This window comes from Mus musculus, chromosome 14 (assembly GCF_000001635.26).
Source record: "Mus musculus strain C57BL/6J chromosome 14, GRCm38.p6 C57BL/6J".
In the NCBI taxonomy this organism is placed as follows: domain Eukaryota; kingdom Metazoa; phylum Chordata; class Mammalia; order Rodentia; family Muridae; genus Mus; species Mus musculus.
Window position 1 is genome coordinate 30,125,692 of NC_000080.6, and position 12,210 is coordinate 30,137,901.

The following is a 12,210-nucleotide window of genomic DNA, read 5'->3' on the forward strand; positions in this document are numbered from 1 at the left end:
CTGCCTGTCTCCTTGTGGAAAACATTCTCCATCTCCTTGCCACAAGAGGACAGTTACGGACCACAGACCTAGAATCCAGGAACGAACCAGCCAGGCTGCAAAGTCCCTTTTCTCCTGGCCTTGCTTGCCTCAGTGTCTGGGAGGAGGGCACTTCCTCTAGGTATGACTTAGGAGGAAAATCTAAGCTGCCTCAATGTAGCCCCAGCTGGCTACATTGTAGCCCCGGCTGACTTGGCTGTGTTGCTATGTCAAACACATAGAACCCAGGAAGGCTGCAAAGGACAGGCTTTGAGTAGATCTGGATCCAGCAAGTTGTGCCTTGTTTTTATTCTGCTCTGCAGTTTTCAATGGGACAAATGGCACAGATAACTCTACTGAGGACTCTTAATAGCTCACAGCTGAGTTTCCTGGGATACATGATCCCATACACATAAGTAAGGTGGTCCCAAAATGCTATGCTTGGTGGGTCTACCTTGTACAGCAGTGATAAGCTACATGTGACTTCAACATCGAAGACCTCAGTGCTGTATCCCCTGGAAATGTGTAACACCACCAGCCTGACTCTCCTGGGCTCGATTATGTGTGGGTGGTATGAAAGTCTGCACTCCTGAACACTGGCTATGTAGGTGTCTGGTGCCGGTAACTGGAGATGCATATGGTACAGTTCCAGGGTTGGTGGCCTTGACAGGCATGAAGGGTGGTGGACAAATGACAACTGCAAAATTTACACCAAGTCTAGTCCCAGCTTTAAGAGAAGGGCTGGACCTCAATGATTAAGAGATTTCCTGAGGCAATTGAAAGTCTTCACGGAGGACACTCCAGGCCAAAGACCCTGGAGACGAAGGCACCAAGGCAAGACACCTATGAGGACAGGTCAGTCCAGAATGGCTACAGAGCAGGGGAGGAGTCCAGAGGAATGTTAAAGGCTGAGGCAGGGGATGAGAGGCAGATGCTAAACTAGGAAACAGGGCTGTGGTCTTTTGTAACAGAGACCCACAAAACAACTCTGTACTGGCTAGTTTTGTGTCAACTTGACACAGCTGGAGTTATCACAGAGAAAGGAGCTTCAGTTGAGGAAATGCCTCCATGAGATCCAACTGTAAGGCATTTTCTCAATTAGTGATCAAGGGCGAAAGGCCCCTTGTGGGTGGGACCATCTCTGGGCTGGTAGTCTTGGTTCTATGAGAGAGCAGGCTGAGCAAGCCAGGGGAAGCAAGCCAGTAAAGAACATCCCTCCATGGCCTCTGCATCAGCTCCTGCTTTCTGACCTGCTTGAGTTCCAGTCCTGACTTCCTTGGTGATGAACAGCAGTATGGAAGTGTAAGCCGAATAAACCCTTTCCTCCCCAACTTGCTTCTTGGTCATGATGTTTGTGCAGGAATAGAAACCCTGACTAAGACAAACTCATTAAGTTTTATTCAGACTCAGGTTGAGATAAAATTACTTGCAGCAGGTTTATTCTTTTTGAGGTCTATGCTTAGTCGGAATACAGACCACTTCCATCAGTCATGTGAGTCCATTCATGCCCCATCCCCAGCTCAGGACTACTGGTCTGTCTTCTCTGCTCACTGCTGTTTACTAACCAGAATCATCATATGTGTCATTTCGAGGCTTCATTTTCCTCACCCCAAAATGTTTTTGAGATTCATCAGTATTGCTAACATTATCAGTAATTAAAAAACAAAACAAAACAACCTAATGTTGTGTGTGTGCATGTGCACATATGTGTGTCTTGTGTAGGGTGCACATGCACATGGAAGTTGGGGACAGCTTGGTTGAGTTGCTTCTCCTCCATCTTTATGTGGGTTCTGGCGCTAGAACTCAGGTCGCTTGGCTTGCACAGCAAGCACCTTTCCCACTAAGCCCTCTTAGTGGCCCTCTCAGTAACACTCCCTTCTCCCTGTCACTGAGAAGTACTGTACCACATGGATAAATCACAACTGATCTGCTCACTGTACCATTTGATGGACATTGGGTTATTTCTACTTTAAAATAATTATGAATAAACCCACTACAAACACATATACTTTTAGTGTAAGTTTCTTTCTCTTACATAGATACCGTATAATTAGAATTGCTAGGTCATATCATTACTGTAGCTTTATAAGCGACTACTAAAGGCTTTTTCAAAATGATTGTGTCATATAACATGCCTGCCAGCACTGCCCAAAACACCCAGCAATGTCCTCCTCATTTCTTTGCTTATATACCATGCAGCTTTCTTCTTGTGAACTGTGTGCTGGAACCTTCTTTCCACTTTTATAGGGCTGTTTGCCATTAATACTGTCTCTCTACATATTATTTTCTTCACATATTAGATCACATATTAGATTACATATTAGATCTAGCCTTTTATCAAATATGACTTGCAAATATTTTGATCAGGTCTGTGGCTTATTCTTTTGATTTTATAATAAAATAAAGTTAGATGCTTTAATTCTTATGGGGATCAATCTATCATTTTTCTCTCATATGGATCATGTCCTGGGCAATGATCTTTAAGAAGTCTTTGTCTAACCTGTGGTCACAGTGCTTTCTCTCCCGTTTTCTTTCGGAGTTTCTACAGGGTGAGGTTTTATTTCTTAGTTTTATGACTACTGTTTGCATACAGCAGGGAAATGTCTTTAATTGAAAAGAACACATAAGAAGAGAACACAAAATGCATGTGGGGACTTACAAGATGAACACACAGCCTGCATCCAGGGCTGGAAACTGAACACTACTAGGTGCCTTAGACTCCTGTACCTTCTTTTGTGGAGAATCTTTCTGAGAAGTGACTGGAGGGTTGCTAAAGAGGCAAATGTGCTCCTGCCTAAAAGCTGATGCTCCGTCCTGCTCCCCGAGGCAGTGCTGTAAGACTTAAAGACTGACTGAAATCTGGGAATCCATGTTTAAACTCAAGTCTAGACCAATTCTACATAAAAGTCAGAATTTAAAACATAACATAAAAACCGTAATGCAAGCTCTGAGGGGGAAAAAAAGGAAGGAAAGGAGGGAGAGAGGGAGGGAGGGGCGAGAGAGGGGGAGGGGCGAGAGGGGGGGAGGGAGGGAGGGAGGGAAAGCAAGTTGAAAGAACTGACCTGAGTTTGGATTTCGAGATGGCCTGACTGAAAGGGAAGAAAACAGTGTTAAGACTCCCATGCGGAAGGTTCAGCTCAAGTGCCCATCACTGAAGTAGAGATGGCTAAAGCCATGCACAGAAGCCAGGACTCTGGTTCCCCGTGGCTGATTCTTAATAGCTGGCCAGTTGGTTAAGGCCAGAGCAGATGTCAAGGTGCTAACGGTGTGCCAGGAGCACCCCCAAGGGCCCAGGCACAAGAGAAGGCTCAGATTTCCGGACTGGCCATGGACCGGTGCAGGGTCCTTCTCCTTTCCCTCCCTCTAGCGGAAGCCAGTTTGCTGGGCCACTGTGGCCTGCAACCCCAGTCTCAACAGTAGCAACTGTTGCTCCTGCCTGGCTCCTGCGATCACAGCAAGGGTAAGGGTGGGGACACAGCATGCCTTGCAAAGCTCAGTGTTCTCATCTGTAAAATGGGGACAGCAAATCCATTCCCAGCCCACTTCACGTCATAGAGAGGGCAGAGCAGGAGAACAGGGGTGAATCGCTCCATGAGCCATCGCCATACCTCCCAATAGTGTGTGTGTCATATTTATGAACCTCTGCCCCAAATGAGGTTGAGTTCTCTTAAAGATGACACCCGTCCTTTGGAGGAATAAGATGTAAACGATGCAGGCAAGAAGCAAACAAGTCAAATCAGCACCGGGCTCCCCAAAGCAGGCAGTTCTTGGCACATTCTGCATTGCTGCCCCAACCCTGCTACTGCAGCCCAGTTATCTAGAGAAAAGCCTGGGAACCCTCAAGGGGATAGCGCCCCACGTGGTCAGGAAAGGGCAGTGCAAACACAGCTCCAAAACACGGGGCCTTGAGCAGTGGAGGGCGGGACCTCCGGATCCAGCTGCCGGGATGGGGTTGGAAGGTCCCATGGGTGAAGGAAGATTTAAGTATGTGGCACATTCTAGCCAGCAACTCTGCCATTCAAGCTCTTCCTTCAAAGCACAGATACCAAACCCAAGTGGGAGGAGAAATCAGCCTTTACCCCCACCGCCGACACCCAGAGGGCCCGGTCTTGGCCGCGCCTCTTCTTTTCCACCAGCACCTAATGAACAGAGCAGGTGGCTGGGTTAAAAAGCACACTTCCCATGCCCTGCCTTAGGCAGACAACGTCACAGCAGAGGCAGGCAAGATGCTGAGATGCCCCAGCAGACCTGGTATAGGAGGAGGGGTACCAAAGGGCTGGAGGCAGCCTGTTGGAGCACAGCTGATCTCCTTCCAGAGCCCAAGGACTCCACTGTCCTCTGGGGGTACCCTCTCAGCGCTAGCATCTCCAAAGTGGGGTAAGGAGGCTGAGCAGCCTCCACACTCACCAGAGAGTTCCACAGCATCCCTGGGTCTCGCCTTCACCACTTACGTTCTCTGTGTTGACAGATTCAGTCTCGCTGGTGGGCATGCTAGCTGTGGGGAGAAGAAAAGTGCTTTAGACAGCGTGCTGTGGCATGACATGCCAGGCGGTGGGCCAGGTGCAGACTCTCAGGATGCCGGAAGGAGGGCTATCAGGCGTGCCAGGCTGAGCCTACGCTTTCAGTGGCTGCAGAGAAAGCCAATATCACCTGCAAGAGACAATTCTGGTGACCCAAATGCTTCCCAAGAAAAGAAGCCATGGTGTCACAGTGAATGGAGCCGGCAGGCCTGGCACAGGCCTGTTCTCTCTATCACAGCACTACAGAGAAGGTATACAAATATCTCAGTATGGGAATGCTTCCACTGGCCCCTTCTGCAGAGTTCACGGCTCATGGAGAGGTCTTTACAGCACACCAAAGACAAGCTATTACAGTTGGAGGAGGCAGTGCATAGAGACACGTGCATAAACGTTTTTCAAATGTCAGGAGCTCCACTCAGTCTGTGGCAGTTGATTGGATGTCTAAGCTCCACCGAGAGTGTACGGCCAGCATAGGGAAGGTACTTCCTGAATAAGCCAGCACTGGAGCGCTATGAAAGCAGAAGGAAAGCCTTGGAGCAGAGAGCAGGTGAGGGCTCTTGCCAATCATCGAGCAGGGCAGGGCCAACTTCAGTCCCAGGTCTGATGTCTCTGAGACCTAGGTCCATGTCAGGATCCTTAGAAGAAGGGGAAGAGATGTAAAACGGGCCTACTAGTGCTTGGAGGTCCCTGGATCCCCCAGAGCCAACGTCTGACATGTGGTCACCTGGAAGGTGAGGGGCAGATGTCCCTGAATGGAGCTACCTCAGGAGTCTGTGCAAGATGCCCTTGGGAAAGATGCCTGATTATGCTGGGAGACAGAGTGGAGCTGAGAGGGGGAGGAAGCCCAAACTGAAGCTGGGGAAGCTACCTAGGCTCATGGACATCTCTTTCCTGAGGCAGAGCCCCAGTGTTCAGAACCTTACACTACCCGCACGAAAGCCTTGCTCCTGTGGTCAGGCAGTTCCCCTGAGCAAGGACACCTCAAACTTCATCTACAAAAACTGTTAGCAGTGCCTATAGAACGGTGGTGGACACTGTGAGCCCCAGTCGAGGCTGGGGGTGGGGGTGGGGTGGGACTGGGGGTGGGGGTGGGGTGGAGGGTTACTGTTCTCTCTACTGACTGTGTGGCTTCCATCCCTGCTGAGGAGAGAGAGAGAAAGCTCACTGCAAGGAGAAAGTGGGACCTGACTCATAGACCCAGAGGTCAGAGAGCCCTGTCTCCCAAGGGCACAAAGGGAAGTCCCTGAGCCCTTTGTGAACACACAAGAAGCTGAGCTTGTCGCTGCGGGAGGCTTAGCAGCTACATCCAGGCCCAGGTTTCAGAAGCAGAGGCCAAATGAACACCAACTGATTACACTCCTGGGACTCTCCTGTTCCTTTTCCTTGAATTCAAAGCAACCAACTACAAACCTCCATTCACTTTGGAACCCATGGTGGGGGGAGGGGGCGGGACACAGGGAAAGAAACAAATTAGGAAGTCTCATCATCTGACACAGGAATATCCTTCAGCAAGTACTCCATTAAGACCCATGCACTCGCGTACACACACACACACACACACACACACACACACACACACAGCCCCCTTCTCCTGTCTGTTCTATGCTCCCATCTGTAAGACTAGGCTGTAATATCATTGTAGCAGCTTGTTGCAAGTTGCCCCTTGTACTGACAGGTGCGGAAGACCACACTGGAAACTCTTTTCAGATCCCACCAGGAGTCCCTCTCTTTGTGACCTGGGATAGCTGCTGGTTTCTGAGGCTGAGGTAGCATAACATGTGCTGTGCATTTGGGGGAATCTCCAGGCCCTGATCTGCCCCACTCTTCATGAGAACATCTGCCTCTCTTTGAACTTCAATTTCCTAGTGATAAAATGGCAGTGTGAACCACACATTCAGGGCCATTTCTGTCCATATTAAGTGCCCCCACAATTCTCTTATTTGTCATATTGAAACATTACTAGTTTTCAAAGGTAAACTTCTGAACAGAAGAAGTCTTGTGGCTTTTGCACTCTGGAGGTCTCATGCATGCCATCGTCAGTGCAGGATGTGGCTCTTCATCCCTATAGCTTCATTTTACAATCTGATGGGGGCAGGTAGGTGACGGCCGGCCTGTGACCAAGGGGCCACATCACTCTGCATCTCTGGATCTATGCTAATTATTAGTGAGCCACTCTTACTGAGTGCTTAGAGTGCCACTCTTAGCTGCTTCCCAAGGCTGTGCAGGCAGAAAGGCAGGAAACAAACCCCACACTGTGAATGGCAACCAACACTGGGAACTGTGGAGCCCTGAGGCCAGGCTACACAGAGGATGAGGAGGCCTCCCTGCCTCAGACTCTCCCACTCATCCTCTGGGGTGGTAGGACAGTACCAGAGAGTATCATGTGCTTATCAGTCCTAAATCTAACTCCCACTTGTGGCCTGGCTTCTCTCTGCCTCCATGTCTTCATCTATATGGTTAAGAGCATCTGCCTCAGGGCTGTAGACACACTGGGTGTCAGTCAGGACTGAACAGGCTGTAGGCACACTGGGTGTCAGTCAGGACTGAACAGGATGAGGCACACTGGGTGTCAGTCCTGGCTCCAGGTCATGGGCAAGGTGTCCAAGCACAGACCCTGCCAATGGTATCAGAAAAACTCTCCGGAGGATCTCTGAAAGCAAAGCACTCCAATTTGTGGTCATTTTGCCCAGGCCCCTCTCGTTGCTGTCCAGGAGCATCTAGTGTGAACAGCCAACTATACTTCTGAGTTAGTGTGGGCTACCACTCTGTGTATTTTTTTTTTTTTGACTTAAGAGGAGTTACTGTCTAATTTAGCATGTTGTAGGGACAGCAACCCTGCAGTCACCATCATTTACAGGGTCCCCAGGAGTGTGGTGTCTATTCCAGAATGATGTCATCAGGGCTCTGGAAGGGAGAGGATGAAGACATTGTGTGCTTGAACCTTGATCAGGTCCCTCAGTTTGAGCAAGGGGCCGAAGCTCTGCAGAGCTGGGTAGCCCGGTGTTCAGCTCCACCCACCCCCTGCAGAGGTCTGGCTGGGGTAGGGCTGTGGGCCTGGCTGGGGCGGGGCTGTGGGCCCAGCTTCCACATTAAGCATTTTATCCTCCATGGCTACACACCGCACATTTACTTTCATGCTAGTGACTGAGTAGAGCCTCCTTCCTGCACTTAGCCCTCAAAGGTTCTCATCTACACTTTAAAAACGACCAAGACAGAAGAATCCATCAGTGTTGGAAGAGGCTCCTGGAAGTACACAGCAAAGGACGTGAGTGCCCAGATGACCAAGCAGCTGGCTTGCCACAGGGGTAGTCAGCTCACTCCCATCCCACTCAGGATGCACCCCTGTGTGGCACACCATACCCACAGTTTCAGTAGAGATGCTTAAGTAGGCTGATATACCACAGGGTTGGAACAAGCTTAAATGCTACTGAGTATTCCCATGTCTACACACTACACCCAGCAGACAAGCCCAGTTCCTGGAGATAGTAACAAGCTGTACTGGTGACTATTGCAACTCTATAAAAGTCAAAGCAGGAAGGATTACAAAAATTCATGTGATAAACCCGGGGACAGGTGCATTTCTCCTAAGGCCTCCATGGCATCTTATGGAGTAACTACCCTTCTTTCCCCAGCAGGAGTCAGTGCTGGGGCTTTGCTAGGGTTTAGGCAGACCTCTCAGAACCTCCTGCTGTTTGCAGATGCCAGTCACCCCCTACAGGAACACACTAGGGCCATCTGCATAGGGAGGAGTTACAAGTCTGTTTCTACTTCAGGTGTTGGACCTCTGGGGAGAGCACTAGAAGCTGGGGGGCGGGGAGGAGCTGGGAGGAACCTGGGTGCCGCTGCAGGTAGGGGGATGTTGGAAAGCTGCCTAGCTCATCCTTGGTGGCATAGACAGCCTAGGCGAGGCGCTACCTGGAGCCACTCCCTGAGGAGGCAGGTCACTGTTTTTTTCTTTAACATGGAGGAGTACCAGGCCTGGCTTCCACTCTGAACTATACTTCACAAAATAACCAAATGATGGACATTTCTCAAGCTAGCACAATACCTAGTATCCTTAACCAACGCACAGATATTTCCTCATCAACTTTCACTCTATAAACTACGTGTTTCACAACCATACTTGTCAGCTGTACAAATTCAGAGGCAGGCATACACAAATGCATTTGCACACACATATGCGCACGTACACACACACACATGAGTCTATGCAACTGGGCAGCACCTCGGAGTGGCATATACCAATTCACCAGGTCATTTCTTTCAGTGAGGTCAAAGACTCAGAGGAGCAGTCGGGGAGCCTGGCCTCATCATCGCATAACTAGGGCATGCGTTTGTTGTGTCTGTGTTACCTGAGCCGCAGGCCAGTATCTCCTCCAAGATCCAGTTACCTTTGACCAGCTCTCAGGAGGAACAGAAACACCCATAGCTGTCTGGTTTCACTACTGGCCCTTGAGGACTGAAGTCTCCCGACATTTTCCCAGCCCTTCAAGGAGACCAGGACCTGAGCAGCACTGGGAAGCCACTGCCCACCACCCACTCAGGAGTTAGGAGCCCTGCGGCCTGCCCAGAAGAACCTGAATCCAAGTCCTCTCCGGGCCTAATATCCAGGAGATAGAACACAGCATTTGAGCGGCTCCTCAAGAGCCTAAGTCAGCCCCAGGAGCCCCCTGACCCTCCAGCCACAGCAGCCCGGAAGAAGGCTTTTCAATACGCCACACTGAGCTCTTCTGCAGTCCTTCTGAAAGCTGTCACGACAGCAGCTGCTTGCATAGATGTCCTGGGACTCTGAGTGGCTTGCTTTTAAAATTATTTTACCTTCTGAAAAATGTTTGTATCTATGTTAAGTGTAAACGTAAGCCACACGCATGCAGGTGGCCAGAAGAGGGCATTAGATGCCCTGGAGCCGGAGTTACAGGTGCCTGTGACCTATACAGTGCTGGTGCCCCACACTAAACTTCCCACCCCTGTAAGAGCAGTGTGTGCACTCAGCTTATCACAGAGCCTTATATCTCCCCTTCTCAGCACAAGCTCTCGCCCACACTTGGGGATTTCTTTTAGTACTTCCTGATGCTGCTAAGCTTCCCAAGGGATGGGGGCAAGAGGTAAGGCTGGATAACGCATCAGTGGCAGGACTGTGCTCCTTCCCCAGGAACAGGGGTCTGACCCCAAGCTCTTCTGTCCTTGCATCATTTTCATGGCAAGCATGAGCAGCGTCGTGCTGTGACAACACGGCTAAACCCCAAAGTCCCAGGTGGCCCCTGAAGGCACCGCTACATGCTTGTGCTAATGCGTGTTGCTCACACAGAGCGAGGGATTTCTATGACGCAGCCACATTCACCTTGGGAAATGTGGGTCAAGGTCAGACTGAGGCCTCCAGGTCTGAATCAAGACCTGGAGTTGTGCCCAGAAAAACTACTCTCTTTGTTAGAGAAAGAGAAAGGTGGTACTGTGGGAAAGGTGGCACAGCAACCGAGGTTCCTGCCCCACCATCGCCAGCAGAGTCGGTCTGTGTTCCCAGCAATAGAACGGCCATTCCTCACTCCAGGAAGCCAGCTTCCTCAAAGAGATAAGATGGCTTCCTCTCTCTCACATCGTCAAACCACCCCAGAGGCCACGCTGCTACTGAGGTGAGTGGCCCCCAGGAGGGGTTACCTCTCTTGACAGAGGCCCCAAGGCACTCATCAGCATGTTGTAAATACTAAACCCAAGCAGGTCGGCTTCATCCTTGGCCTATATTGGTGTGCAAGCTTTACAGAGTTCTTCCTTCTCGAGCTTTTAGGGCCCTGTGAGCCAAATGCTTTCCATCTGACTATCCCCTGATGCCTTTCCTCTTCAGGCCTTCTGAGGAGGCTAGGATTCTAACACAGACAACCCCACTTAACCTCTGAGCTCAGCATTCTCACACTGCAACAAAACCATGCCGTGTATCTCTCTTCTGGGTGAGCGGCTGGCGCGCAGCTGGCTATCTGCCTCTGCAGTCCATGTCTTCTCAAAGATTTTTTCCTCTTTCTGACTGGGGTCCATCTTGGTGTCAGCACTAAGCTGTCCATGCCAAGGTATCCAAGCAAAGCGTGCACTGCCTCCCAGCTACAGCAGTGACCCACAGACAGCTGGGCAAGCTGTTCTTGGTATACACATCTCTATGTTAATGATCCTGGATGCTTTGTCAAGTGGTTGGGGACGGGGTAAGGGTGCGGTCAACAGTATTTAGGACAAAACTTTATATTTAACTTTATACTTCCCAAATAAGGCTATTCTCATTGAAGAGAACTGAGTGCCCCCAGATGGCTTTTGTTCTGTTTTTGGTTGGTTTTTTTTTTTGGGGGGGGGCTACCTCCCTTACTCTTGAAGCTGAGATTACTAGCTTTAGCATGGCCTTGGGTAAATGAGCCAGCGACGCCCAAGAAGCAATTTGAAACATGTAGCCTGGAAAAAAAAATCAGCCAAATAACATTATTGGAATTTCTAAACAGTTTAAACTTAAAAGCATCATTCAAGGAAAAGCATTTCCAAGCGTGTCTTCCAGGCTAAGAATATTCACACTGAATCAAACGAGCTCCCTCAGTTGGCTCAGAGGCTTCTTCATAGGCACAGTGCAAACGGAAAGGTGCCATCTCAGTGATGCCACACGTTTGAGGGAAAAGGCCAAAAGACCAAGCATGACCAAGCATCAGAGAAACCAAGCGATTAAAACATAGGCACTTTCCACACAGCGCATGCAGCTCACGCAATGCCTATGCACAGGGAGAGGAAACCAGAAACGTCAGGCAAGGAGCCTCCACAGAGCAAGAACACCTCAGCAAGTTACCGTGATCTTTAGCCCTGCGTTGTCGAAAGCAGCAAAACTTCCTTTTCTTCTTATCCTCTCTTAGCAGATCAGCCACCGTGACCCCTTCAGGTTGAACACAGGCAATTCCATTACCAGACAGTAGAGGGCAGCAAGAGCAATACAAACAGGGCAGCCTAGCAGGCAGGCAGGCAGGCAAGCAGGCGGGCAGAAAGGGCAGCAACAGCTGGTCCAGTGTGGAACAGCGGAGGCCTGAGGCATGTCGGCATGTCTCCAATCCACTTTTGCCACCCACTCCTCCTAGCTAGGAATCTATAGCTCAGGATCTGAAGGGTTGAGGGCATTTGTCAACCTGTCCCAGAGAACCTATTCTGAATGCGCAATCTACTATCTAGTTTGTGACACAGGTCTCCTATGTTTGTCCTTGCATCTAAGAAAGTGCTTAAGGAAAGTGCCCTTCAGGGAGTCAGAGGCTCTGGGTATGAATTGGGAGTGTGATGCCAATCAGGACTGGTCTCTGGGGCAGGGCAGGTGGCAGTGAAGAAGGTGGGCTCTGGACTCTGACAACTGTACCTCCCACTGCTGTATGAACATGGATTGGTTACCTAGTGTTGCTTACTCGTGAGATATTAGCAAGGACTGGGCCATTGCTAATGAGTTGCTGGAGAAGAAGTAAATGAGAACCAAGGTAAGAGAAGCGATGTGCTTCACTCCAGCGACACATGACCACCCATAACTGTTAGCATCCTTGTTACTAAAGCCCCTAATGGTCATCGGGTCACAAGGGAGACAGTCACAGACTCTCTGACATCTAGCAGTGCTGCATTTCTGAACTCGTGCCAAGCCATCCAGCTAACCTCTAAAGTAGAGTCTACATGTGCA

At 49.9% G+C, this 12,210-nt stretch overlaps 1 protein-coding gene across 25 annotated transcripts in view; it reads right to left on the minus strand.

Moving 5' to 3' along the window:
* Nucleotides 1-12,210, minus strand: part of Cacna1d (calcium channel, voltage-dependent, L type, alpha 1D subunit) — a 451,216-nt gene that overhangs the window by 85,751 nt on the left and 353,255 nt on the right. For 16 of the 25 annotated variants that reach the window (XR_001781092.2, NM_001302637.1, XM_017315819.2 and 13 more), the window contains exons 10-12: nt 4,426-4,513; nt 4,098-4,157; nt 3,081-3,107 (exon numbers count right to left, since the gene is read on the minus strand). Coding sequence is in view for 24 of the 25 variants with exons in the window: in NM_001302637.1 (NP_001289566.1) it covers nt 3,081-3,107; nt 4,098-4,157; nt 4,426-4,513 (175 nt within the window). In the remaining variant the exon portion in view is untranslated. The remainder of the gene's footprint in view (nt 1-3,080; nt 3,108-4,097; nt 4,158-4,425; nt 4,514-12,210) is intronic. The other 9 variants (NM_028981.3, NM_001083616.2, XM_017315824.2 and 6 more) reach the window with 1 other exon arrangement.